Source organism: Hyposmocoma kahamanoa, unplaced genomic scaffold (genome assembly GCF_003589595.1).
Source record: "Hyposmocoma kahamanoa isolate Upper Pololo Valley unplaced genomic scaffold, ASM358959v1 100021, whole genome shotgun sequence".
Classification (NCBI taxonomy): Eukaryota; Metazoa; Arthropoda; class Insecta; order Lepidoptera; family Cosmopterigidae; genus Hyposmocoma; species Hyposmocoma kahamanoa.
The window spans coordinates 17979792-18007768 of NW_020653200.1; the positions used below are offsets into that span (position 1 = coordinate 17979792).

The 27977-nt window shown below is 35.7% G+C and overlaps 2 protein-coding genes across 5 annotated transcripts in view; one reads left to right on the forward strand and one right to left on the reverse strand.

Annotated features, from left to right (window-relative positions):
- Positions 1-776: 776 nt before the first annotated feature.
- On the reverse strand, positions 777-12497 carry LOC113226939 (USP6 N-terminal-like protein). Of its 2 annotated transcripts, none has more exons than XM_026459762.1 (6): positions 11986-12497; positions 8056-8884; positions 7738-7973; positions 7566-7627; positions 3865-4048; positions 777-3477 (listed from the first exon to the last, which is right to left on the reverse strand). In XM_026459762.1, exons 1-6 carry the CDS (start codon positions 12126-12128, stop codon positions 3114-3116), a joined length of 1818 nt encoding a protein of 605 aa, XP_026315547.1. In that variant the 5' UTR covers positions 12129-12497; the 3' UTR covers positions 777-3113. The 2 variants fall into 2 exon arrangements, with proteins under 2 accessions (XP_026315547.1, XP_026315539.1); XM_026459754.1 differs by having other exon boundaries at positions 778-3477; positions 3856-4048; positions 11986-12496.
- A 699-nt stretch (positions 12498-13196) lies between these two features.
- Positions 13197-27977, forward strand: part of LOC113229029 (probable medium-chain specific acyl-CoA dehydrogenase, mitochondrial) — a 32191-nt gene continuing 17410 nt past the window's right edge. For 2 of the 3 annotated variants that reach the window (XM_026462501.1, XM_026462509.1), the window contains exons 1-3: positions 13199-13300; positions 13774-13852; positions 27394-27561. In XM_026462501.1, coding sequence (XP_026318286.1) covers positions 13283-13300; positions 13774-13852; positions 27394-27561 — 265 coding nt within the window. In that variant the 5' untranslated portion in view covers positions 13199-13282. Of the gene's footprint in view, positions 13301-13773; positions 13853-27393; positions 27562-27977 lie in introns of all 3 variants that reach the window. The other variant, XM_026462518.1, reaches the window with a different exon arrangement.

Genomic DNA, 27977 nt, shown 5'->3' on the forward strand with positions numbered 1-27977 from the left:
TGTGCTGGCGTGTGTACCAAAGAATAACGTTACTGACTTTCCTTAAAATTATTCATTACCAGCTATACTTAATTAACGATTGCAATAAAAATAGGCAAATATTCACATTATTTTTATATAAACACTAAAATGCGAAATTAATCTATGAAAAGTATAAGCAAAAATAAATATCGTTCAAAAACAGATGTTTGTACAACGAATATTACGTACTACAATCGCGGTCAAACAAATAAATCCACAATTACGACCGCGCGGTGATCGATCGTAACTACATGTGTACTAACATTAGTTACATACAAGCGATCGCCATCGCAGACATAATTGTTTTTGATTTCACCTAGTGCATTGCATATTAATTCTATTAATTGGCTTTATAGCATAGCAAAATAACTTAACGCAAATAGAACATGACTTCATTACTATATTATGTTATTATTTATTTAAACACTAAAATATCGATGTAAATTTAAACACAGCAACAAAATGTACATCATAGCGATAAATGTCCAAAATGGTTTCGGAAATAAATAACCAAATCGTTCATCATTAATTTATGTTTTTCAGTAAAATATTTTTACAATACATACATAAAACATTTCATTCTAAATAGTTATTTGCGTCTTTGAACAACTTTGGACGAACATGTACTGATAAAAGCAATGAAACAGCATTTTTAATCGAACGTTGATATAACCAACGTTGGTAGAAATTTGAATGTTATTGCCCAAAAATACAACGCGTATGTCGACTAAAATTAATTAACGGAATGTGAAAGATTACACAACTAGAAAAAAAAGTGGTAATCGTTATAAATAATAAAAACTTTAATTACACATTAATTTCCATACAAAGAGCTAAAATACAATTTGAAGCGCAAATATACATACAAAACCATTACAAAAATAAGAAATTAGCTTTCTGACAATTTTCGTTCAGCAATGGAAGTCGCCAGACTGGTTATGACGACACAAACTTATGAACCACAATCTTAATAATAAAATGGCACAGTGGTTTTGTCGTATATTTTGGACGTCTAATTTAATTCGTTAAAAATAAATAAGTTACAAAATATATTTACTATACTTCAATCAGCCGCATATATTAACGCGTATCATTTAATATTACACATAGAGTGCAGACGACTATTTACGTGCTGAATAATTTACATAGTATTATTTATAGGGCCACATAGCGAAGTACCTTGAGTTTAATCACTTGCTCTAAAATGAACGGTTATTCAAATAAATACAATATTCCGAAAGTAGAATTATGAGGTGACCAAATTTGAAGCACATTAATGCAAGTAGATATATTAGATTGACGCCACTTCAGATAAGAGCTGCCAAATATAGACATTTGACATGATCTGCCTTCAAAAAGTGAAGTGTTTACAGATCTTTCGGCCCTCGTTCCAGCCATCTATAGGCTATTATTTGTAACCCTAAAAAATTTAAGACCCTAATATGCAACAGAATTGTGACTTATATACGTGGTTTATTAATATTTGTTAAAATGCTTTGCACTTCAATACACAAAATTATAAGGTGGCATATCTCACACGTCCGTTCTCCTGCTTGTTGATGTGAGAATCGGCTATTGATTGTACAAATTAATCATTTATTGTCCTGATACGTATGTGAAAATCTACGTAAGATGTAAACTTAAGAAGTATACAACTTTTTTTCTGCCCTTTCGACGAGTTCTTTTAGCTTATTATCTACATTAACATTCAGGTCAGCACGTGGTTAACTTTACATAATAAAATTCGTTTTATGTATTAACACTAACATACAGCTTGAGACTAAATTCTCGCACACTGTTAAACAGACGTTATTATTGCAATTCTCACTGTAGATTTCAATAAAATTTGTCAATAATGAAACTTTTAAATTTATTTGTATACGATTAACGGTGCGTTTCTTACATTTACGACACATTAATTCTAGACAACACAGAAATTATTCGACAATTATTTACGGGGTTTATAATAAGGAATATTTGTTTCAACTCCTAACGCCACGAGTTCGTAACAATTTTTTTAGAAATCTAATACAGATTATTTTTAAAATTGTTTTAGCTAATATCACCGGCATGAGTAGCACGAGGAATAGGCAAAAATATTAGCGTCTAAAATCCTCTAGCACTGCGGGGAGATGTTTTAAATCTAGAGATACAATAACAACTTCAACTGCTTGAAGTCATTCTACACTTAAACAGAAACCGTTCTAAAGAGGTGCCGTCACACCCGAGTATCCTTAACTGAGCATTTTGTACTGTTTGATAGATTCATTTCAGTGGTAAACACTATCACATAGCCAAAAAAATGTACTAGTATATTTTATACTCGTATGAAAACAAAAATTGCAATATAGAAGACAGATCGATGACGTAACAGATCATGTACATTTACATAATTATAAGGACAAAACATAACTAGAAACCGTTTGTGCTAATAACAAAGCAAATGTGGCAATAAACACAAATAGTAACATGATTAAACGAACATATAAAATGTGGTGTAGTTATTGCTTATTTAGATTGCTTTTTGAGAATTAAATATATTTGATAGCATAAATTCAATCTAATGCATTCTAGTAAATATCTAATATACTTTATTTTTGTGGTGCGCATTTTTTTTATAATTCTATAAATCTTTTTGACATTCATAATGTGACAATTTACAGAAAAGATTCATTTACAACAATTTCGAGATTATGTATCCTCTAATTTAAAATTTATCTTGGTTTTTAAATGCACATTAAATAAGTCTATGCATATTCGATAAGAGCCTAATTAATTACAGGTCTATGTTTATTCGAATTTGACTCTGAGTATAAGTACCTCTTGTTTTATACCTACTCGAGAAACATTAACAGCGGCGTAGGAGACAGTTTACCGAAACATACTAAAAGTAAAAAAGTATGTACTTTGTTAAGTTACTTTCACATACAACGACGAGGTAAAATTGACAATCGGGCCACGATCAACGTTGCTCTGATGACAAGTCAATATTTTAATCAAAATTTATTCATTTCGTTTTCGGTACACCGTCACTTAAGCCCCAAACAAGTATTAAGTACTTCCAGATGGCGTTACTTGGTTTCCTAACTGTATTACTTAAGGTCGTACAATTCCAAATGCGAGTCGATGTAATGTTGTGTTATGATTCGTCCGGCATCAACTACCGGAGTGAGCAGTTCCTCAGAGGGAACTTGGATTCTGATCCTGTTGTCAGATGGTAGGTTCGAGGCACCATTGCTGTAGATGCCCAGAGAGACCGGCTTGTGGTGTTCTTCGTATTTCGACGGGCTGACTGGTTGCAAATGTGACGGGCTGGCGGATAGCGGGTTATAAGTGACATGTATGCGAACAACATCGTCGGACAGAGGTGACACCGAGAGTGGATGGGGCGTGGCCCGTGGCGTAGAATGCGTTGTGGACGGCGCCCTCTGTATGCTCATTCCGCAAATACCTGATCTAAAAGTACAAAAAATAACATTAGTAAACTAAATGTTTAAAATAACGTGACCCCTTACAAAAACATATAATATATGAAAATTATGAAATGAATTATCGTTATCTTATTAATTTAAAAAAAAGTTAAATTTTCGTCATGACTATGCATCGACGCCAAAGTTTGACCGAGGAATCATCTTCTATTTAAGATCATTGCTCTAGGCGGTGTAGCACCCTCGAAACCATATTTTTAAGTTCTTTCCAAGACCCCCTTTGACGACTGCCTATTATCTTGTCGTACGTCGTATTCCTTTGACCTCCGTTTCTTTGATATTTACAACAGAATGGTCGTGTTGCAGAGGTGCGAGGAAGAGTCTACATCTACATAAAAAATCTCACCCATCTGACCCAGTGCCGTCGTCGCTGACGTTGCTGTGCGTATCGAGGGAGTTGTCAGGCGCATGGGAGCGGCCGCTCGAAAACACACTCAGGTCCGCTGTGCTGGTTACGCTGGTATCCGCCAGAGACCGCCGCGATCCCAGCGCTGACACCGAATCGTCACACCGAACGCCACTCACTAGGCCGCTATGCTCTGGAAACGCAAACCAAAATCAGTCCACCCCCCCAGTTACCGTACAATAATCATTAGGTATACCACATCTTTACATATTGAATTATTTACAATTGTATCAGCAAATCTAAAATATCAAGACACGTTTGCAAATTATTAGCACAAACATTATGTATTAACCAACGTAGTACTTCAAATATAAGCAAATGTTACACATAAAAACATGCCAAATAATCATTGAACAGTTACCTTTATAGCGCCGACGCTATTATTAAGGACACATTCACAAGCAAACAAAATGGTAATAATGTGCCACAATATGCACATGCAAAATAATAATAATGTAAAGCAAACCTCTGCTCAGAAGCTTGATAACGAGATCACAAATAATATTGCCCATTATCGTAACACACTTCATTTATTATGTAAAACATTGATAAGTTAATTAACATATTTATTCCTTCTTTTCCTTACATTTCTATTATTAACTAGGTATCCTACAGAGCTTTCATCGCATTTTGAGGTTAAGATAGACTTCAGGTTCGTCTGACTTCTTCTTTTAGGGGAATCCTTTAGGATATCCATGGACGCCTCTGACGCGTGGAGGGGAAAGTCGTTAGGTAATTCCGACTCTGAAGACAATAAAGGTGGAGTAAGCGGCAGTTGGGAGTGCGAAATGGGACATTGGTCTCTGGGTGCTCGTAAATATCCTACTATTAGAGGATTTATATAATTACAAAAGGCAGTAAACATGCTGAGCCACGGCAGCTGTTTAAATCACTTGTATTGCTTTCGCGAAAATTTGCGTTTAATTTAGTGTAAAAGTATTAGTTTGAATTTATATTTTAAAAATGATCGTGGTGTAAGTTTAAATAATCCGATCACGTGATTTTGTAATGCTGTTAACTAAAAGCAGTACTTAATATACGCTGTTCTACTTTTCTACGGTGATATATAAATTTATCTAGAACGTACCATAAACGACTGATATCGATATGTGTTTACTCTAATTATTGTTGTTCTTCATACAACCACGGGCGGCAAAACTAAAAATAAAACAAGATTTGTGAAATTTCACATCTAGGTTATTTCACAAATTTCTCGTTTCTTTTCTGTACCCAATACACGCTACAAAATCTGACAACTAGACTTTCTTACTAACAATAAAATACGCATTACAAACATAAATTTTATTTATTAACAATTTTGATGTTCCGATTTTGCATTTTCAACGGTTATCTATCTACTTATATTAACTGGAAATCTTAGTGTCAATAAAAACTAAAAAAAATTATGCGATTGTATGCAATTATAATACAATTTACAAAATCGGATGATAGGGGTGGGTTTACGCAACAACGCGAAATAATCAACAATTATAATTATATCGATATCAAGATTTGAGCAGAGATTCGTATAGCACAAAACAGAGATAGATTGTAGCTTTCGCAAAAAATACGTGTCCTAATCTAAACATTAGAATTTGAGAATGAGCGTTCGGTACGAAATTAATTTAGATATGGTGTGGTGAAAACAATTTTATGAGAATTTGGAAAAATTATTAACAAAATATAGTTAATTACCCGATGTGTGAAAAGCAGTGATACCCTAGTTGGGAAACATTTGCCTTCATGCAGGAGGTTCGATTCCGGGCACAGGCCTATAGCTCTGAATATGTTAGTTCAATCGATGGGTTTCATGTTAAGAATACTAAATGTCACTTAAACAGCAAAACATCATGATGAAACCAGTATGTCGGAGGTTTATAAAGACATGAAAGTCCCAACCCGCTCTTGTCCCAGCGCGTGGTAAAATGGCCGAAAGACCCGTGCCCAGCTATCAGACGTATTTGAGTGATACAGACAGATGTGTACAGACGCAGCAAGCAAGTAGGTATAGTCTTAAGACCCGAGGAGAGCTGGCAAAAAGTAGAGAGAAATGTTACTGAATTTCGCGATATTGAAATCGGAATATTGCAAAGATAATCCTTACGAAACTTCGAAAGATTTAATATAGAAGCAAAATACTTTTATTGTATTAACCGTAATAAAGGAAATGTTATTGAAAACCGCTGAATTAAAAATATATAATTTGTATAGTCCATCACCCCAATAAAATGTAGTTTGTACTACACTTTACTCAAAGAATCTCCTCAACATCTTAAGGAACGGCTAGTTCATGCAAAATTTTCTTTTTGTGTTACTCATAACATAAACCCACCTCCGTACCACCAATCCATGCTAGTGTAAATATTCCAATCAGATTCTATACAAAATATGAACAAAAATATTTGAAGCCAATGTACTGTGGCAAGTTATAGTGGGAGAACAAGTAAAATTTCGTAAGCAAATTTAGCCATCTTGAAATTATCCTGATTATGTAAGCTTTAATTCTAGGGTCGGCGGACTAAAGCACATAAGTGAAAAAAGTGCTTCATTTGTTAATATATAATTATATACTTTTTTGTGTTGTGTCCATGGCATCCGTGACACAGGGTTTCCCTAGTGCGGGGCTATGTTGTTTGTGGGTGTGTGTGTGTTAATTTGAGTAACAAATTAATTTGACTTATGAGCTTCAGCCGATAGATGTATTAATTATTAAATTAATGATGTTGGATTTTGACTTAGGTGCTTTAGTCTGCCGACCCTAGAATTTACGAATGCGTCACACGTGACATGACAACGATCGCAATATCTGACACATTCAGCCTTATGCACTAGAAAAACAAACAACGTAGTGCTATTTGGGGTAAACCTTTCCAAACAGTATATCACTATAATAGGTGTAATGTAATAAATTTCAAGTGACCAGACATTTGCATTGAACTTATTACAATGCACGTTTCTCTGTGGCAAGAAATTAAAAGCTTCATTCTCAAACATTTTATACCAAATAGCCAAATTATTTACGATACACGAATCATTCTAGATGCATGAATAAGTAACATCCATAAATATAGAACAACAATAAAATCTATTTACAAATCTAGCAAAGTGATAAATAAATGCAACTTTAACTATAATAAATGATTGATTGTATGTAGTGATTGTGACCGTAAAAACATCTTAGAATACTAAATAAATGCATTTCGTTTAAAAGGTTGCTACTGTTTAATTTTTTTATTAGGATTGTAGTGTCACTTTTGATTTGTACTTGAACTGAGAAAAATAATACTTGAAGAAAATAACCATTACACATATTTCCAAGTATTTTTAAAAAATAACAATCAGTAGAAATATAGGTTAACACTTCACGAGAATTCGGATCCGACCCTTAAATCCTCAAGGATTGGTGCAATAAAATCATTCAACATCATGCAACGCAAATTAACACATATACCTACTTACAAAATTAAAACCTACGTCCGTCTGTTTTCCAAAGACAGTAATTTCATAGTTTCATTATTAAGATCGTGTCTACCAGTCCAGTACAGTCTTATTATAAATGGCTTTGCAAACGGACGAATCTCATAGATGCGTGAATTCGTCTGAGTTTAGGCTTTCGTCAGATGTAGTAGGCGGTGTTGCCTCTAAATTACCTGAGACTGTGTCGCTTTGGGATACCCGCAACTCTTGTATGTCCAAGGCAGCTTTCTCGCGTCTGCAAACAAAATGTATGATGATACATAAGTTGTCACGAAATAAAATTAATGATACGTAGACCATTCACAAAAAAAAAGTTTTTGATGTTATAATACACCACTGGTTCACCTTAATATCACAGTTGCTCTTGCTTGTTTCTCAGTTTCTGAGAACTGCTCAGCTCGTTGTCCAATTTTCGACTTGTTGTCTGGCTCCACAAAAACACCAAGCGGCCTTTTGGGCAGTTCGATAGCTGGTGGTGGACCTGGATAGTCTAACTTCGCTCTCTTCAACTCCTCCATCGACCGTTCCAATTGATAGATAACTATGTCATCCTCATATCCAAAATCTTTGTGAAGTTTAACCTATGAATAAAATACAGCCAGTTAAAATAATGTCCAATAACATGAATGCCTATATTAGAACAAACAGAAACCTATGACTCACTTGAATATAATTAACAATAAGATCCATATCGTTCAGCTTCATTATTGCTTTTTTGTGCAATTTGAGTATTGTGTACGCCATTGCGGTTACCACCCTCTCTCCGTCCAGCAAATAAATGTCCCACACACGTAGACACAGGCTAAATGGCACTCTCTCCACGAAACAGACGAAGAACCACTTGAGAGAGTAAAGTATAGCATCCAAACCAAATTTATCAAAATGGTGTTTTAGTTTTGGCATGAACTTTGTGAGTATCTTATCATGATGTTCCAAGAATCTCGTTAATTTGGGGAAACCTTCAATGTATAATCCATGCATTGCATATTTTTTTTCTGCCAGGAGTATAGTAAGAGCCCAGAATGCATCTTCTTCATCCATGTACATAAGTAATACTCCAGCCAGACCTGACATTCCTTGGCAATAGCCAACTTCAGAGTTATACATGCTGTATGCACAAAGAACATTGAACAGTGAGCATTGCTTTTCAGAATATCTTTCTCTGTAAAATTGGTGTTCACGAAATTGTCGGTTTACATCTGAATCTATCTGCCTAACATCTGTAGACCATAACTTGGCTAATCTTAACATCTCTTTATATTTTCCAGGATTTTCAGACTTTATTTGATTGACATCTAATAGTTTGCACCATACTTTTATACGGAGTGAGTTTGGAATGCCTTTGTATATGCGCCTATGAAGTTTCTCCTTTGTCGCCGCGGTGTCCCAAGAGCCGAGCATTTTGACCCATTTCTTTTCTCTTTCAACCTCGATGTTGACCTTTTGCGACGCAGTTTTTTGTGGAAGTCGCTCATCGTGGATGAAGCCATACCTGGAATTATATTATGATACTGCAGAGTCATTATACAAACAAAATTCTATTTTTACTACAGATTACAAATTTAAGTTAAACATTAGTGACCATCATTGCTCTGAACACCATGTCGTTTGTTCAGCATGGCACATTTATCCTATTACAACACGAAATTCGCACAGCAGTACTTCACGAGTAAGCACTAAAAATGCATTTGCACATTCACTTGTCTCAAACACTAATTTCGCAGGATGGCTTAACGGCAAAGTAAGAATCAACATAAAACCAACCAATAAGTTTTTAGAAATAATTAGGAGTATATAAAAAACATGTGTTAACTGAATTCCCTTATAAAGCTAATCAGTGGTATACTGGACAATTACATCAGTCATATATAAAGTAACAACCATGAAACATACCAACGGTTTGCTTATCTTATACTATTTTTATGTGATGCTTCAGAAATGGCAGTGATAAAAACTGTGTTTTGTCTTTATCTTTTTATAAAACTTATATTTCTATGAAAGGATACAAAAAGATACTAAAGGCAATGAAGAATTGGGAATCTTACAATTCTAGGTGTGCATCATATGCACTCTTGCCAATCCTAGTAATAATCATAATTGGGATCAAATTGTTAAGAAAGGATTTTTAGCTAGATCTTGTCATTAAAACAACGAAACTTTTAGATAGGTCTTGTCATTTCATCGACGCCTTATAGATATATTTAAAATACAATAACGATTCGGTAAACAAGGGTGAAACTGAAACATTTGCACCACATCTTTGCATTCCTTCTAATGAGAGTGGGTATCCTCACCTCATTTTGTCGCAGTATATTAGGCCAAGCTCCACCACATTAGGCCAGCGCAAGACTGTACACATTTTGGATGTATTACTAGTGATTTGATGTGAAAAGTATTCTACAATGTTGTTTTACCAGTAAGGCAAGCAATAATTTGTAACTCATGACAAGTATGATCTACTTTTTTGTTTATTTTGCTGTTATAATAATATATCTTGTTGGGACTTGGTACAACAATACTAGATTATATAAATGACAATAGAAAAGAATAGTGTATTAGTATGAACAATGGTGTTAATACTAAAACAAAATTCAGAGCTACAGCTTTAGGTTCAATATAATGTTTCATATCATGAATGTTCAACATCACCATAAGTACAAGTGTGTTGTTTCTGGATTACCTACTTATGAAATTTTAATTTTTTATCAACACACATGGAACTCCAACAACTAAATAATTCTAGTTATGACTGGCTGCTGGTTCTTTTTTCATAAGACTAAAAATTGTAAAAAAACAGTAGAATTACCTATTCAAGAACTGCATTACAGTTTTTGACAATCTCATTATGTATTGTATATTTACAACCTTCAGAATCTAAAAATTCCATTTTGAAAAGGACAGCAAAAGTATGTAACGTGATCTCAAACCAGGGAATTCCCTGTACTATAAGTACCAGCGCAGAGAATAAAAAAGTAACAAGAAATTTCACTCTCCACCCCTTCCTAGCATACCATACTATGCCCCGCATATTACCGTGTTCCATCACGTTGACGGAACGGACACAATGTTATCATCAGCAACCTCAATACAATGCAATTTCATGACAGATTATTTATAGATTATTATTTTATTAAAAGAAAAAGTTTTAGTGTGGGTAACTTATGGTAGTGTTATTCACTTATTAAATCTTTTATTTAAGCTTCTTATTTGACTTAATTTAACTGGTGTAATTTTAATATTTAATAAATAAAATCATTAGTATACATAACGATCATATTATTTTTAAATACAATACAATTATATATGTAATTTCAAGTGTAATTTGCCAATGAAATAAAGATGATTAGAATTTTGAATTTTCGAGTACATTCATTTGCTCTTACAAAGTCACTGTCCATGTAAAACCAGAGAATAAATAAGTCAAGAAAATGATTGATAACCCTATCACTTCACGCCACAGTGCCTTGTTATATATAGTAGTTGTAGGTAAATAAGTTTCTGCTGTTGTATGGAGTGTCTGGAGTGTGACTAGGGCAACAGAATTCACTCTGTAGTATTGTGCAAAACAGCCAGTCCAGTAGGGCTAGTTCTGTAGGCCTATAGAACCAAACAGAATAGATTTAACCTGAGAGCTCCTCGTCCACCATTCATAATGCTGTTGAGCCACCAAGGTCATAACTTGGACCTGTTCAATGCGAAGGTGAATAGGCTTTAGGTGTACACGTGCCATCATTGACCTCATTGTCACTTTCCATCAGGTGAGATGGAGGTCAAATGCATACTTACATTTGAATAAACCAAATAAGGTCAATTCAACCTGACTTTTTGATTTGCATCTTCAAAAAATCAATTACAATTATTAGTTCATTCAATTTAGTAGTTAAATCACTAAATAAATAGATTTTTTGTAACAATTGAATTTCATGGCTACTGATTTTGTTAAAATATATTTGGGCTTTTGTGATTAAGAGGAATTATAAATTCATACTTTACATATATGTATTATATATTTATATCAATCAACTACAATGGAATACAACACTTTAAACCATGAAGAAAATCAGGTCAATGTCCAATTATCATTATTTTACACACAGTAGCCTCCAAGGTTTAACATTATGTTAAACTTTGACAATTTTCTAAACAAAAGTTGATAATCTCCAGTTTACTATGACATTACTTGTGCTATATTGGTAGGGTGTGATTATAAACAATAATAAATGCTTTATGAAACATTTATAACCTCTTACGAACTTGGTGATATGCTTAATAATAATAATAATAATACACACACATACACACACACACACGCAGCCCCGCACTAGGGAAACCCTGTTTGGTGGGTGCCATCCCCAAATTATACACAAATCTCACCCGGTGCAGGTATTGAACCCGGACGGGTATCATTAGGTCACAAATGCAATATACAATTATATGTTATTGTAATGTATTGCAAATCAAACCAGGACTTAGCATAAACGATCTAAAATGCCTGCATACAAAGATGAATAGTCCTTACACGTAATTAAGATATACATCAGATTATTGTTAAAGTTATAATAATACAGATTGTTGGTCCAAAAAAGTCCATACCTGTCGGTCTTATGATACTCTTCAAACTCAGGATCTTCCCAGGGGTCTATCTGCCCAAAAAGGTTCTCTCGACCTCTCTCGTACCTCTGGAAGATACGCTCCCGCTCCTCGGAAGCCCGTGCCAACAGAGCCTCCTCATTCATAACACGGCCTGCCTATGCCACATAACGTTATCTACACTACCGTCTAACTTTTGCTAGAGCAGCAGAGCCCTAACCACAACAAAGGTACTAACACAGTACTGCACAATACTACCTAGTTAATCCACCGTGTCCTATTCCTTCGGCCCATTATAATTTTCTATCACGCCAACGGTATATATGTACTAGTATCACGCCTAAACTTTTTCCAATTCCCGGACGCTATTAGATTTTGACGGGGCTGTTGTCATGTCACTTGGAAATACCTTCATTAAAAGCGTTAAGTAAATGCTTTCGCGCGATCTGAGTGACTGTAATTGACTTTCATTTAATTATCACAATTTGAATGAGCCCTAGTTCTATCTATGAGTTATTTCCATGTAAAAAAAATCATAATATATTACGCCCTTTTTCAATCAAATTAGGAAACGAACGACAGAAAAAGCGAAGGCAGACGAACGAGCGAACCAAAGCACGAGCCACAAACGTACATACACTCTTTGCCACAAACTGCGAACTCTAATCTTCCCAGTTTACGAAAATAGTAACAAAACGCAAAAAGAGCTCATTCAATAGGTTCATCGATCAAAAAAAAGTAATTTTATTGTGAACGAGATTCCTTATTAATTTACATTCTGTAATTAACTTATTCATTGTATAATGAAATTGCAATAAAATATAAATATAGGGTTACCTTTAAAAACGAAACGCTTCGTGACATATGTCTCATTGTCAACATTGCAAGGTTCTTTATAGTCAAAATAATATAAACATTTTCTCGGAAAGCCTTTCCCTTAAGTTTAAAATATTACATTGAATTAAAAAACCTGATTTCAGTTGTTTAAATACTCTACTATTTTATTAAATGTTTGCTGTTATAAATATAAAACTATAATTGATCTATGACCAATGTTTAAGCACGAACTTGATCTATTTTTTTTTAATTAACACTGAAGTGTCAACTACAAAATACTTCTTCCAATGCGGGAAGTGAACTTTGGTTTCTCAACCTCAATTTCTTTTTATTGCGAATAGAACGTACCAACATTATTTATTACCTTCAGCACTTCGCAGCTTGCTGGTAGTGTAGTGGTTGATAATATTTACTTAAACTTGTGAAGCCAATTGCGCAAAGTCCATAACTTATTAAGACTACAATGAATCCGCTAGTTCAGGTACGTACAGGAAAGTTTGATGAGAGCTACATTTGCGTAAATAGAGTATATTTCACCGAATTCTATATGTTATAGACCCATGCATATTTATTGACTAAATTCCTGCTTATTTTATCGCAAAATTGATTAATTGTAACAGTTTTAACGTTTGGCGCAGTTATTTACAACATTTACAAAACCTATTTTTATCAATATTCCCTTGTCAAGCTTCTTCAAGGTTCAAAGTTTAATAACTTTTAACCTGCATAACAAAGTCCATTACATTAATGTGTCAACATCCACTGCGAAATATATTAAATGGTCAGTAATTAGTTTACATTTTAGGGGAAAATTTAAGCTTTTGGGAGTTTAATTAGGCTTTGAATAAAGGCAGTAATCATAGAAATCCTTACAAAGTTCATGTGGTCTAAAAATACAATTACCATAACATGTATATATGATCAGTGATCACGCTGAGCTGTTCTATTCTGCAGATAGCACGTGTCACCAGCCGTCCAGCCTACAGGAGGTTATCGACTGCTAAACCCATTCCATCTACTGGTGTTTGCTTCGGTATGTTCTTCATTGCTTTTTATCTATATTCTGAATAATAATTTATTATTAAAAACGGCAGTATTAGTCATCATGCCTGAATTCTATGTATAATATGACAATTATATAGATTTTAAGACTTTCGTGGTTATTTACTAAATGATTATCACTAATATCAGGTTTCTTACCACGGTATTGCTTCTTTTTATTTTCCCGATATTGCCAGTCAACCCGTGACCATGGAGCGTGCAACCGATCCGAAATATCGGGAAAATAAAAAGAAGTCTGTGTTAAGAAACCTGATATTAGTAATAATCATTTAAAATGACAATTGTTTGTATTTTGTTTTTATATTCTAGTTTATTTGTAGAAAACATAAATAAGGGACATTGTAAATTATATAGGAAATGAAACTATTTTTCCAGATTGAAATTGCATATATTTGTTTTTTCAAACAAACCACTGTCCCATGGTCACGGTTGACTGAAGTGGTACAGTCGTCAACCAGTTACATCTAATATTAATGCAAACCACCCTATTTTTTCACTATAGTTACAAAAGTTATTCATTAAATACCTAGTTTTTAATTTTACAAAGAAATATTCCAATTTATACTACATTGTCTTACAAATTATGTTATTGTAACAATATGAATTTTGATTAAGTTAAATTGATTATTAATTAATAATGGAAATTAGAATAAATTAAAACATATTGATTAGTACTGCAGTCTTATGTCTGTTTGGGATTTTTCATCAGAGGAAATACAGGATCCCATACTGGTGGTATGGAGAAACCAACTTCCCTTTTGAAATTAGGATGTTTTTTAATTTCAATGGCCTGTCGCAGTATCCTGGGTAGATAATGGACTTCTTTTGCAAGGACTTGGGGTTTGTCAAACTTCATTGAATGTGTTGGTTTATCCATGACATGCTCGTAGACTGCAGACTTGATTACGCGATGATGTTTGACATCAGCTATATATTCTTTGACATGGGTACAAATTGGTCATTCCAGCGAAAATGACACCGCAGTTCAAAAAAATAAATTATACAATTTGGTTTTAATTGTATGACTGGAATACGCCCAATAAGTCAAATCATTAGAAATGAATGAGATTTTTCTCTCTTTTTCTCCTCGAAGTCTTCCATGAAATAACGGCAACAACAGGAGACACTGGAGAGCCTATCCCTATACTGTCGATTTTTAGGTAGAATTCATTATTCCACAATAGATAGCCTGATGTCAGGCAGTGTTCTAATAATTCTGCATATTTAATGGTCATATTATGTTTTCTTAGCTTTCTACGTACAATTTCAATGCAGTCTTTTACTGGTAGATTGGTGAACAGCGACTGAACATCAAAACCATAGATATAGAAAAAAAGGGGAGATATGGTACGGGGGCGTGGTTCGTGTCGCCTCGATATGGTCAAAATCACCATATCGAGGTGACACGCCTACAAACATCGCCACAGTGTCATGGCGATCATTGTACATACAAGATCTCTCGTAAAACGTGAAAATGCCAAGTAGCGATACACTTTGTAAAAATTGGAGTGAAAATAAAAATTTTAAAACCAGTGAGATAACATTCCACTGGCTACTTGCATTTTTAGTTACTATTTCTATTATTATTCAATGTTTTCTTTTTCTCTCCATAGAAATTTCTAGACTCAAATATAGTGATGTATATTTACGAAGACAGATGTTTATCGACAATAAATTTTTACTGAAATGTTTGAATTTCTTACTATGATTTTTGTTATTAAAGTCACTAAAATATCGAAGCGAAAAGCATTCACGTTAAATTGATTTATTTTATTTTATTATTTTTATTATTACATAACATTATATTTCGAGTAACTTTAACTAAACTCATATTTCGGGCAACCGTTTCAATTTCATGTCAATTTGGATGTGTCTTGAAAAAAAATTTATGTGTTTTAGATATTTAAGATATTTAAATTCCATTATACTCGTAAATTAAACGTAGAGTATCTTTAATTTTTAAGTTTTTCCAATGAGTTTAAAATAAAAGAAGGTTGGATTAAAGCTGCAGGAAAATCGAAAGATTGGTTTTCTTATTACTATTTCTGACTTTGTTTCAATTTCCATGCAGCAAATGCATTTTAAAAATAAATTAAATTTAAATTGGTTTTATTTTACATTACATGCATGTAAAATAAATTAGAAACAATTAGAGAAAATTACATAAATCCTTCATAAAAAAACAACATAATTTAATTTATTAAATTCGTTGATGGTTCGAGTTTACTCTTAACAGCTTCACCAACCCGTGGTAGTGTATAATGGAAAATTGACACTGGCGACTATCGCCATATTTTTTATATTATTCTTATAAAACTGACACTGGTCCAAGCCTAGTGGCCGCCATTAAGAAAATGGGCCATTATTTTATTTTAGGACCAATTTGGAATACGTTTACAGATTTTTTTAATTTTTATAAACTTATTATTTATGTACCGTTACATTTTTATTTATGTTTATTAACATTTATATTATTCATTAAATACATTTGCAGCGATAATTTCTGGCTATTTCTTAAAGTTATTGACGTTTTATCGAGGAATGATGAGAAAAAAATACTACTGCGTTACTTTCATACAAAATTATCTTTTATTGTTAGGAACATGTATTTTGGTTCGTAAACATATATCACGTAAAAAGTAAGGACATTATACGTTAATCTTACAAGTTAAATCACAAAATAGTCTCAGTCTAGTTATTTATTTTATAATAAAGTTTCTTACTGCGTTACCAATCAATAAACTTAAATGCAATACTTTTCGAAAAAAGGACTAAATAATAATATTTTTTTGCTTAATGTCTTAAAAATAGCTCCAAATAAGGTGAGTCATAGATATTATTTTTAGTTTAAGTTTATTTTTAATATAGAATAGCTGATATGTTAGTGAATACTATCTGGAAACGAGGGACAAAAAGATAACGCAGTGGTTAATTGGTAACGCAGTGGTTTCTCAATCACAGTCTTTAAACTTTCTTCAATTAAAACTAATCATAATGTAAGAAAACAATCAAACAAAAATAAACAGAACTCTTCGTTAAATAATAAACATTAAAATCTTTGAAAATAATCAACTTATAAACAACTAAAAACAACTTAAATCAACAAAAATATATCTCAACACAAGGTCAGTCTCATTTTTCAAAAATGTTCAATGGCACACTGAATTTGAAGAACTCACGTCTACCCTTTTTAATTATTTTTGGTTTCGGAACTATCTCCAAGATATTTTCATAAGGCTCGTAAGAAATATCTTTCTCCATGGCTTTGAATAGTTTCCCAGAATCATCGACAGATTTGAAAAACATTATCTTTACCTCTCCCTCTTCATCAACACCGCTTTGAGCGACGCCCAGGTAACAATAAGATTTATCTTTGTTAGAGATCACTTTTACTAAGACGTAAACCCCCATGAATGCTTTGGATGGGTGTACATTTTCCTTTTCAATCAGGTCTTTTTCATGTCGATTGGAAACAGAGGCTTCTTGTTCTTTCACGGGTTTAAGTTTCGAAAGAGGCTCGTCATTATCCGTGCTTGAAGAAGAATAAACCATTTCAAAGTAAGCCTTCTTGGAGTGATTCACAATGTTGGTTATATTCTTTAAGACTTCCTCCTCATTCATAGCTTCTGCACAATGGCTTTCTGGAGACTTATTGATGTTTTCCTCAAAATAATTTCTTTTAGGAGGTTGTTCGAATGTGTTACCGAAATCATTCCCTTCTGGAGATAGCCTGATTATGCTGGTAGAAATAGGAATTGGCCGATATCTTTTTGGTGACAAGCAAGCGCAGAAACCTCTCTGACAGAAGCAACTAAGGTCACGGTACTGCAATTCACCTGGAGTATCCGAAAAAACTTGATGTACCTGCATAGTACCACGAAGCGGGATAATATCTTTGGGAACAGTCTGCTCAACCTTTTCAATATCGGCATCAGTCACAAAGTATAGTTGGATTTTGCTGGAGTCTTTCAGAGTGTTGAAAAAAGTCTCTGCGTCAGGAATATCACAGTGAGAGGCCACTTTTCTGTCAGCTGCACGTTTGAGATATCCACCAACACCATCAGCAGCGCCCTTTCCATGGCCTGCTTCGAAAAAGTTCCATGTCATGCGTTCAAAGCCATAATCTTCGAATGTTTTTGTGCAGATGAAATGAAAGTTCAACTTCTGCCGGTACTGAGTTGCGGGTCCGTCGGAGAAGATATGAATGGTTTTTACGTGAGAATGGTTGTCTTTCAGGTAACTAATAACTGGGTGAAGGTGGGCCCAAATGGACGCAGGATTGTGAGAATTATTACCTGATACGGTGCAGAATGAACTGACCTGCAGCTTATATTCACCGTCTTGTTTCATATACATAACTCCAGTATGCAAAGTTACTTGCTTGCGCGATCCTCCAAAATGATGAGACTGGATTTCCTCAAAATGTTTACAGCTGTAATTTTCGCTAAAATCAACATGCAGCACAGCTTCATCACTTTTCAGATCATCTATTGCTTCCCGGTAACTCCTGTACTGTATTTTAATATTATAAATATGTTTTCTTAATGTAACTAGAGCCTCTTTAAATTTATCTGCCAGTTCTGCGACGGTACCTTCGGTAATTTCCTTTATATTTTTTGTAATTTTTACTTTCTTGCCTGATTTGTCAACAATTTCTGTTTTTGTAACCCATTGTTGCCATTTAAGTAATTGGGATTGATCCGGTATTTCGTACTGTATTTCTTTAATTTTACAGGTGTCGCAATTGCCAGTCATGCAAGCTCTGTTATCTGTAGCACACACGGTGTTCTCAATAGCTTGGGTGATGTTAGATTCGGATATAATTTTGTGTCTGTGAAGAGCATTCAACAAGTATTGTGAATTAACATGTGTCTTACATAGACAGGTATCTCTGCCATCAACAGTTGGTGGCTTTATATAAAAGGGTCTTTGCTTGGTAAAGTAAGAGTATGAACATCTCTCGTTAGGATTTTCTCTTTTGAATGAATTGAAAAGATTTTTCATTGTATCCAGGAGGTATCTTTTCTGTACTTTTTTCTTTTTGCACGTCACTGTTTCTCGTTTCCCAGCAGTAGCTCTGGATACATCATCACGATCATAAAAAATCTTTATCTTCTTTGCTAGGATGGCCTGTTTAGGTGCAATCTGACTTTGTTTAATTTTGTTAATGCCTATAGTTTCTTGCACAATGGCGACTTTCATTCTAGAATTTTGTATAGACTCTCCTTGGAATATTTTTTTGATAGCTCTTTTCTCTTTTACATTATTCATCCTCCTGTAACGATCTTTGATGGCATTGGATAAAACTGCATATTTTTTGTCGCCAGATTCCGACTGGTTTGCATTTACGGTGTTTTTGTATCTTTGGTATCTTTTTTTGTACTTATTGCACATCTTTTTTAGTTTTTCTATTTCTTCCTGCAATTTTGAATTTTGTCTATATAATGCAGACCGGTCTCGTCTTACTTGTCTTCTTCCTCTAGACCGCGAAGAAACGGGAGTTCCTGAACGTGGTGTGGAAACTGGGGTTTCGATCATAATGGCTTGTAATGCTTTTTGACGCTCTCGACGTTTTTTGTTTGCAATCTTCCATTTGCGCTTAGCAGATCTATGTTCCGTTTTTGTCATATCCTTTACGAGTTTTTTTTTCGCGTGGTAACGTTCCCGATGTTTTCTTTTGGCTTCAGCATTCTTAACTGGATTTTCTTTTAATTTTTGCCTATAACGCCGTTGTTTTTCAGCCGCTGTTAACGCCATTGAGTCCGAAATGTTATGCTGTAACAATATAATATGCTCAAATGTTACATTGGTACCATGAATTGAGTAACATATAACTGAAAACCATAAGAAAAGCCACTGAGTTACTATAGCTACAACTGCGTTACTATTGCCAGTAACGCAGTGTAGCGGTAACGCAGTTGTAAAACAATAACCTATTTGAAGGTAGTAATTAAATAGATACACATACATAGGATATCAAAATGCCCTCAAAATTGTAACTAATTTTTACATACATTGCATGAAACAAAATAATCAATATCTAGAAAACTCACCGTACGTCGCCGGTAACTCAGTGGCCTCACAATAAACACACGCGCTTCTCTCCAGGACTCTCGTGCGACTGACTTGGTTATTTTACCCGCCCCGCTCCCCCACCTACACTCCGATACAAATACACAGCCATTCAAACGATCTTAGGTGTAAGGAAGTGTAAAAAGGTTGATTTATGGTTGACTTTCCTATGGTAACCTTGTGTAGGTGTATTTTTGCTTGGCCTTGGGGACTCGGCCAGGAATATTTAATTGACCCATAATATGTTGTTATAAAATCATTCTTATTACCGTGAAGTGAAGTTCAAACAATGAGATATTAGTTAAAATATTCAAAAACATGGTTGTCATTGTATTTTTTTTCAGACGTTGCGCTTGTTTCAAATGACTCGGTTCGAAGGACAGCCAATTTTTATATGAAAACAATTGCGTTACCTACCAAAAACAACAACAGAGTTACCGTAATTTTTTAAATAAATATAGTATTTTACTTAAATTTATAATATTTTCTGTGACGGGTGTCTAATTAGATTGCTACCGACGGTAGATTTATTCTTGATTTTAATTTATTTAATTTAAAAAGTATATTTTTTTGCAGGGGACCGATAATTGTACCCATAATAAAATAATGGCCCAAATAATAATAATTTATATTAATTTAATAATACACCAGTACCAGTGTAGATATAGTATGAAAAATGGATTTCTAATATTAAAAACAGCCACATGGTTTCCAACTATCGATTAGGTGGGACCATATCCCTCGTTGAGTAGCGTCAGTTTAAGGTTAATAAGGTTAACAATTCACGGAGCGGTTTCTATCCGCGCCCGCCGGTGCTGTTAGACAGCGGTTTTATTTCAATACTCACGACCCTGCAAGTTTGTGCGGGCACGTAGCTGCCGCGGTTGCGGGCACGAAACCATTGCGATAGCGGAACGGACCGCGAAGTTAGTGGGAGTTAATTACAAGTCACGCGGTTAATAGAAAACTCACCCTGCGTGCGCCTGCATCACATTGCGCCTGAACCGACCGCCAAAGTGTGCGGGCGACAACGGCCGCCAAGCGCCCAGGTCATCGCGTCCTGCGCGGTTCTACTAGTACCCCGCCGCGGCAACCGCGAGCAACCATCACCACTACAGGCGTAAAACGCGCCGTGAAATGTGCTACTAATTTTACATACTTAACTGTTACACTGTACAGGTGCCGCGGTCCCGCGGCAACGCGGGTGAAAACCGCTCCATGAGTTCTTAGTGTATTGAAAAATGAGTTTCAGCGCCATCTATAGTGTAATAGTTAGCTATTATATACTAGCAGTATTTTTACTAAAACGCCACCTATTGTGTATGGCTGAACCAGGATGAAAAAAATACTGAAATATTGTAATATAACTCTTATTCAAATGACTGTAAGTTTAATTTTGTTAAATTTTAAAATTGTTTTACGTCGTTCTCACGTTTTAAGCCCTACCCAATCAAAATCTTTAAGTTATGGTAGTAGATAATAGAGCGTAAAGTTTGAATTGCACACAAGCTAAAAAGTGGCAACATCGGCACCCGATCTTACATAGCGTCATTACATATCTCCCTTTTTTTCATATCTATGATCAAAACTGACCATGGTGTGATCATCAGTTAACCATAAATCTTTGATTCCACTGATAAAATGGTATGAATCCTTCACATGTGTACAAGTGTTGTGCTAGTTTGTAGGTTGGTGTGTCAATCTGGCTAACTATCGGATGGAGTGGGGTGTCAGCCTTATGTATTATTGGTAACCCATACAGTTTTGGAGGTTTTACGCAGCAGGGTATAGCTCACTTACATCAAGTTTCAGCTGTGAATTTCGCTGTGGCTACGAAGCTATTTAATTAATAACTTTTGTAACTATAGTGAAAAAATAGGGTGTTTTGCATTAATATTAGACATAACTGGTTGATGACTGTACCACCTCAGTCAACCGTGACCATGAGGCCTGTAAAGGGCCCGAAACTTTGGTTTGTTTGAAAATCAAATACCTGTGGCGCACTATAAATTTCCGGAATGAATACGAAAAAAATACTATAAATGGTCAGAAATGAAATTATTGTTACTCAAAATATTCTCCGTTAGCGTTAATGCACTTTTTCATACGAATGAACCAATTTTGAAAACATTTATGCCACCCACTCCTCCGTGACAATCTCTGAAACATATTTTTCATACCCTTCGACAGCCTTGTCAGGTGATGAAAATCGTTGATCGCACAACTGGTTCTTAATTTTTGGAAATAAATAAAAATGACAAGGTGCCAGGTCGGGACTGTACGCAGGATGGCTCATAGGGTCAACGATGTTCACCTTCAAAAATTCCATTGTCTGTCTGGCCGTGTGAGAACTGGCATTATCGTGGTACAAGATAACACGGCGTTTATGGTTATTTTTACGGAGTTTGTCAATCACTTCCGGTAAACATATGGTCGTGTACCAATCACTATTCACGGTACAAAGCCACGTGTCCAGTTTTATTAAAAAGAAGCAATCATCCGCTTAAGGCACGCAATTCACGCGCGCCACCTGGTTGGTTTCCGCTCATCTCGAAAGACCCATACGCTAGATTGCTGCTTTGTTTTGGGATCGTAACTATAAATCCATATTTCGTCACCTGTTACTATGTCCCACACCAAATTTGAGGCCCCTTTGTTGAATCTGGTAAGCATGGCATTGCACCAAGTGACGCGATCCGTTTTTTGAGCCTCAGTCAAATTTTGTGGGATCCACCGAGAGCACAGCTTTTTCACACCCAAATGTTTGTGTAGTATTGATTGTATTAGACTCATGCCTATGCCTCATGATATATCAGATGCCTGTCTGTTTTGATTATACGGCGCACAGCATCGATGTTTTCTGCAAACCAGCAGTCGTGCGTCATCGCCAAAAACAGTTTGAAGCCGAGCAAAGCTCCGCTGAGCTGTTAGATTACACTTAAAGTCAAAGAAAATCATACTATAAAAATGTTCACGAGTTAAATCCTTGGTGATGTAGACAACTAATATCTAAAACGACGCCACAATGTAATACAAAAAACAGTCAGATGAAACGTACTGTATTCTACAGCCAAAGAGTTCCATCTTCAAATGTTGTAATTACTTTTTAAATATTGTTTATGTAAGTAGCCAGGGGGTCTACTCTAGATCTCCGTCCAACATCCGTCCGAAACAATTACTGTCAAATAAGTAATATTCGACAAAATTAAAAGACAAGTATCAAGTATGAAGCTTCATTCGCCTCACGCGTCTTTTCATTTGGTCAAGTATTGCTTATTTGGCAGTAATTGTTTCGGACGAATGTCGGACGGAGAGTAAACCCCCAGGTTCGGGAACTTATAGTGCGCCCTATGTATACGCGATTTAAATCCGGAAAAATGGTTTCATTTCCTATGTGTAGCAATCGCGAAAACCTAAGAACTCGTTATATAGTATATGCAATTCATTTTCTATTTTGTGTTTAATGTGCAGAAATGTCTAAACGATTGTTCTTTTGGGCCCTGGTAGTGGTACCAATACTTAATCATTTGTAATACTTTCCATAAAAAAACAAACTATCTTAACATATAGTGTACATATCCTCAAAGAAATCTGTAATTTTTTTGGTATAATATTATCAAACACTAAATTGAAGGTCATTTCGGTTACAATTTGATGAAGACATTATAGTGTACTAAATGAAGGAGTTATTTCACAGAAAATATAAAACAATCTGGAGTACTAACGAGTTTTGATATCCTAATTTCATGTCTTTAAATAAAAAATCCAAAGTGAAAATCCAAATTTTTGCATAAACTGATTGCAGAGTGCCAAAGAGTTTTATCAATATTTATTATACACTGTTTTAGATAAAAGGTACAAAGTGCCTTTTTTATGTTGCCAATGTAATGATAAAGGCCCAAAGTGCTTTATTTGTATTATACTTTCATGAAAAAATACAATTGGTCACCTCACAAACCTCACCATAGTTGGGTTACATAGCTTGTAGGAATTAAATGTTTGTTTATGAACAATTCTTGTAGAAGAATGTTTCCGCAATAGCCTCGCCATGATGCGGTGCTCTTGAACCGTATGCGCTTTTTTAGTTTGGATTTGGCCGTTTTGTAGTTTGCCCAGTCCTCATCCGCGGATGTGTTCATTGCCCTGTTGAAGCGTCTCCTTACCCTTTTACGTAGCCTCTCAAAGTCAGGCCGCTACCCGTGTTGGCATTGCCGCGGGACCGAGTCACTCAGTGAGCATGCGGAGTTATAACATAATATGTTTGATGTCAATTCTTTGACCTGTTTTTCCATCTGTGTTGTATCCAGCAGTCTTCCCGGTACTACCGGTCCCCTTAGGCTCTGGTTTAGTTTGTCAACGTGAAGTTTATGATCGGTTTTTCGGCTGTTGTACTTTGGTAACTGTTTCTGAGCTGAATCTTATCCATCTGTGGTCCGCGAAATATGTTTCTTCGGACACTTGCCAGTTATGGATAAGATCCACTGCTCCTTCTGACGCTAGGGTTAGGTCTATAATAGTTCTACATCTTTTATTTATAACAGTTGTCACTACCTTTATTAAGGATTTGAAGGTTAGTTGTGAATAGTATTCTGTTACGTTCTTACCTCTGTCATTTGCGAGTTCTATGTCCCACAACGGATGGTGGGCATTGGAATCAGTAGCCACGATGATATTCTGGGCGTTCTGCTCGGAGTAGTTGATTAGCTGTACCATTTCCTGCGGTGGTGGCACATCAGTCACCGCTACATAGACAGAGGCGAGCACCACTTCCCCGTGGCCGCGTCAACTAGAAGCTTTACGGCACACACATCTCTGGAACAGAATTCTGTTAGTGTCTGTACATGTAAGTTATTAGAGTAATATATGGTTTATCCGAGGCAATGTTGATAATAACTTACCTCTCAGATGTCGGAGTCCAATTATTTGGCCACGGGCACTAATCCACGGTTCCTGGATCAGTGCCATGGCTGTGTTGTTAGCCTTTAACTACTTCCGGAGCTAAACCGTTGCGGCTTGGCTGTAGTGAAGGTTGCTCTGGATGATATGAAGTTTACTGAGCGAAGGGGAAACAGCCATCAGTACACAGCAGCTCCTCGTCCACGTCCTCGCTCAGTCGGATGTTTCCCATCCCCGACACGCACTCGTCATCACTGCTAGCTGCCACCGGTTTGTCAGCGGCGTCCGCAGGGACAGGGGTCAGGGAGGGTTTACCTTATCCGGGAATGCTAGAGGAGGTGGAGGGTTCCGGGGAGACATTTATCTGTGTGGTTGTGCAGTGTGTACAAGCCCCTCTTGGATCTGAACCTGAAGTAGACCGTGCCCAACTGGAAGGTTATAGACGCCGGTCATGCCCCAGGACAGTAGGAAAGAGTTCTTCCGGGAGGCACATCCCCATGAAGGAGTGTTCACTTTGCTGCAGCAGGTTGTGGACAACCCAGCGGTGAACCTCCGCCCACGGGTTTTGCCACTTGAGGATGCGGCCGATTTGACGCGCATCCTCCCAATGGCCAGGCATGAGCAGTCCGCAGACCTGTCTCCGGAGAGCCAGTCGGACTGCAGCCGAGAGTTGTCAGTGTTGGCCCCAGGGTGTACCGGCTACATCCTTGGACATTCTGTGACAACGTGTTATCACAGACTGCTCAAGAACTTTGCACGCGTGGATGTGGAACAACTATATTATTACGGTATCGCCTATTTGGTGCGAAGTATGGATCTGCTGCTTATTTATTACTAAAGGAATCCAAGTTGGCGGAAAATAACGAAAGCTTTATCCTGAGGTCTGGTTCCACTTCAACAAGGTGGGAATGTTGCGACCCGGTATTTTATTTTGATGGGCCGGTACCGGGTCACGACCCGCCAAATGGGAAACGCTGCATTAGAACCAGTTTCATTTGCCTATTGTAGGTACTCTATATACGAAGATTAGGCAGTAACGTGTACATAATCTATGCCAGACATTCATTGGTTTGTAGTACGGTAATATTTATAAGAAGTTTATTTAATTTATTTTCTATTTTTATTTTGACAGTGATACCACTGTAAATTTAAAGATTTCACAAAAAGTCACCGATTTGTCTTTTCGCTTCATCTTTAGAAAACATTGACAAAAGAGTGAGTCGTCTTGGTAACGCACATGCCGTCTGTATAGTGCAAACAACTAGTGTAAACACTTTTTCGCATTGGCACTTAATTCTAAGCTTGGTAATCTTTATGTGGACCTTTTGTTGAATTAGTAAGGTAGGAGTTATCGTTCGGTATTTTGCGAAGTAGGTACTTAATAGTTAAAATAATGACCTGATGAGTAAATAAGTAGGGGAGAGACAAAGAATTGCGGACACTTAAGCGAATATCGAAATAAAAATCATATTATTAGTATTAATCCGTATTTTTTTTATTATAATTAAACTTTACAAAATTACCATAATGTTTTATCTTTAAATAATCAACAAATATAAAATTTTTACAAATATAAGTTTCGAGGATGTATCTTATAAATATTAATGGCAAACGTAACATTTCATTAATTCTCACATAACAGCGTATACGCGGCACTAAAAATAAAGTAAAATTACAACACAACACATGAAAAAAGTATATGATACATGTTTTGAAACGCGTGCTTAATTCTCACATACCAGCGTATACGCGGCACTAAAAATAAAGTAAAATTACAACAAAACATATGAAAAAAGTATATGATCCTTGTTTTGAAACGCGTGCACGGCCTCTCTCCTTGACTACTTTCCACACACTAACGATAGTGAATGTGATCGAAAGATCGCGATAGCGGGGCGCGGAGGGAACTAGACTTCTAGAAACGATTGCGTCTAAAATTACCCCGCGTCCGTATTTACCCCACTGTCCCCTACTTCAGAACTTAGATTTCAGAAAAAGCATTTAACGCACCCGTGACTCGTACGATACCAAGATCATTAAGTCCTTGTACGTTTTAAGTAAAAGAAGTGTTAATAGTTTTATTACGCCATTGAAAGGATAAGTTGTCGTTTCGAAAGGTAACATTCATTGGTGTAAATAATATTTCTTCAACTATACGGGCTTATAATGTGAATCGACTATGTGAGCTGGAGCAGAAGTTTGAGCAAGATATTTCAGGGAACTGTAGTCCAAAGCAAATTTTTAAAAATCAACAGCCACATCGCTAAAAAGGATAGTGGTGGTAATGTGTAAGCAATGCATTGTAAGTCATTAAACAAATCAAGTTAATATGAAAATACGAGCTTTCCTTGTACATAGGAAAGTAATAACTGATTGCTATATACCTAGAATACTTAAGTGAAAGCTATTTTCATTTGTAAAATAAATTATTTTTACAATATTTAATTTCACTTTTGACTTATTATTAATTCAACGTTGTTATTAATTCTAGACTAACAACTTTTTAAAAAGCATGTGTAACTAATAAGACTCATAAAATTTCAGAGTTGTCTGAGGAGCAAAAAGCGTTGCAAGATCTCGCTCGCAAGTTCACCAGAGAAGAGATCATTCCAGTCGCGGCTCAATACGACAAGAGCGGAGAGTACCCTTGGCCCGTCGTCAAAAAAGCATGGAAGCTCGGATTGATGAATACCCACATTCCCCAACATTGCGGTAATGTATTCTACCTAATTGCATTTTCCACACAATCTACCACTTGGTTAGAAAGTACAAAACCTGCACAACATTTTCCTTATAAGAAATCCTTCCTGACAGTACGATACGTTATTAATTATTTTCTGTTTACTTCGTCTGTTGTAATTTTCTGTACTTGGACTTTGACACCACTGTATGCCGCGTGAAGCGTTTTTTCTTTTGGAGTTATATAATGATGCCTATGAATTTTTAATAAATTATTATTATAACGCACGCACTAATAGCTCCGCACTAGGGAAACCCTGTGTCACGGGTGCCATGGACACAAATAGACAACCACAAATTACTCCCAAACTCGCGAGAGAATGTAGGCCGTACAAATATTTCTCCCGCCCCGGGTATCTGGGCCCGGGAACCCGAGACCTCTGCGTGGC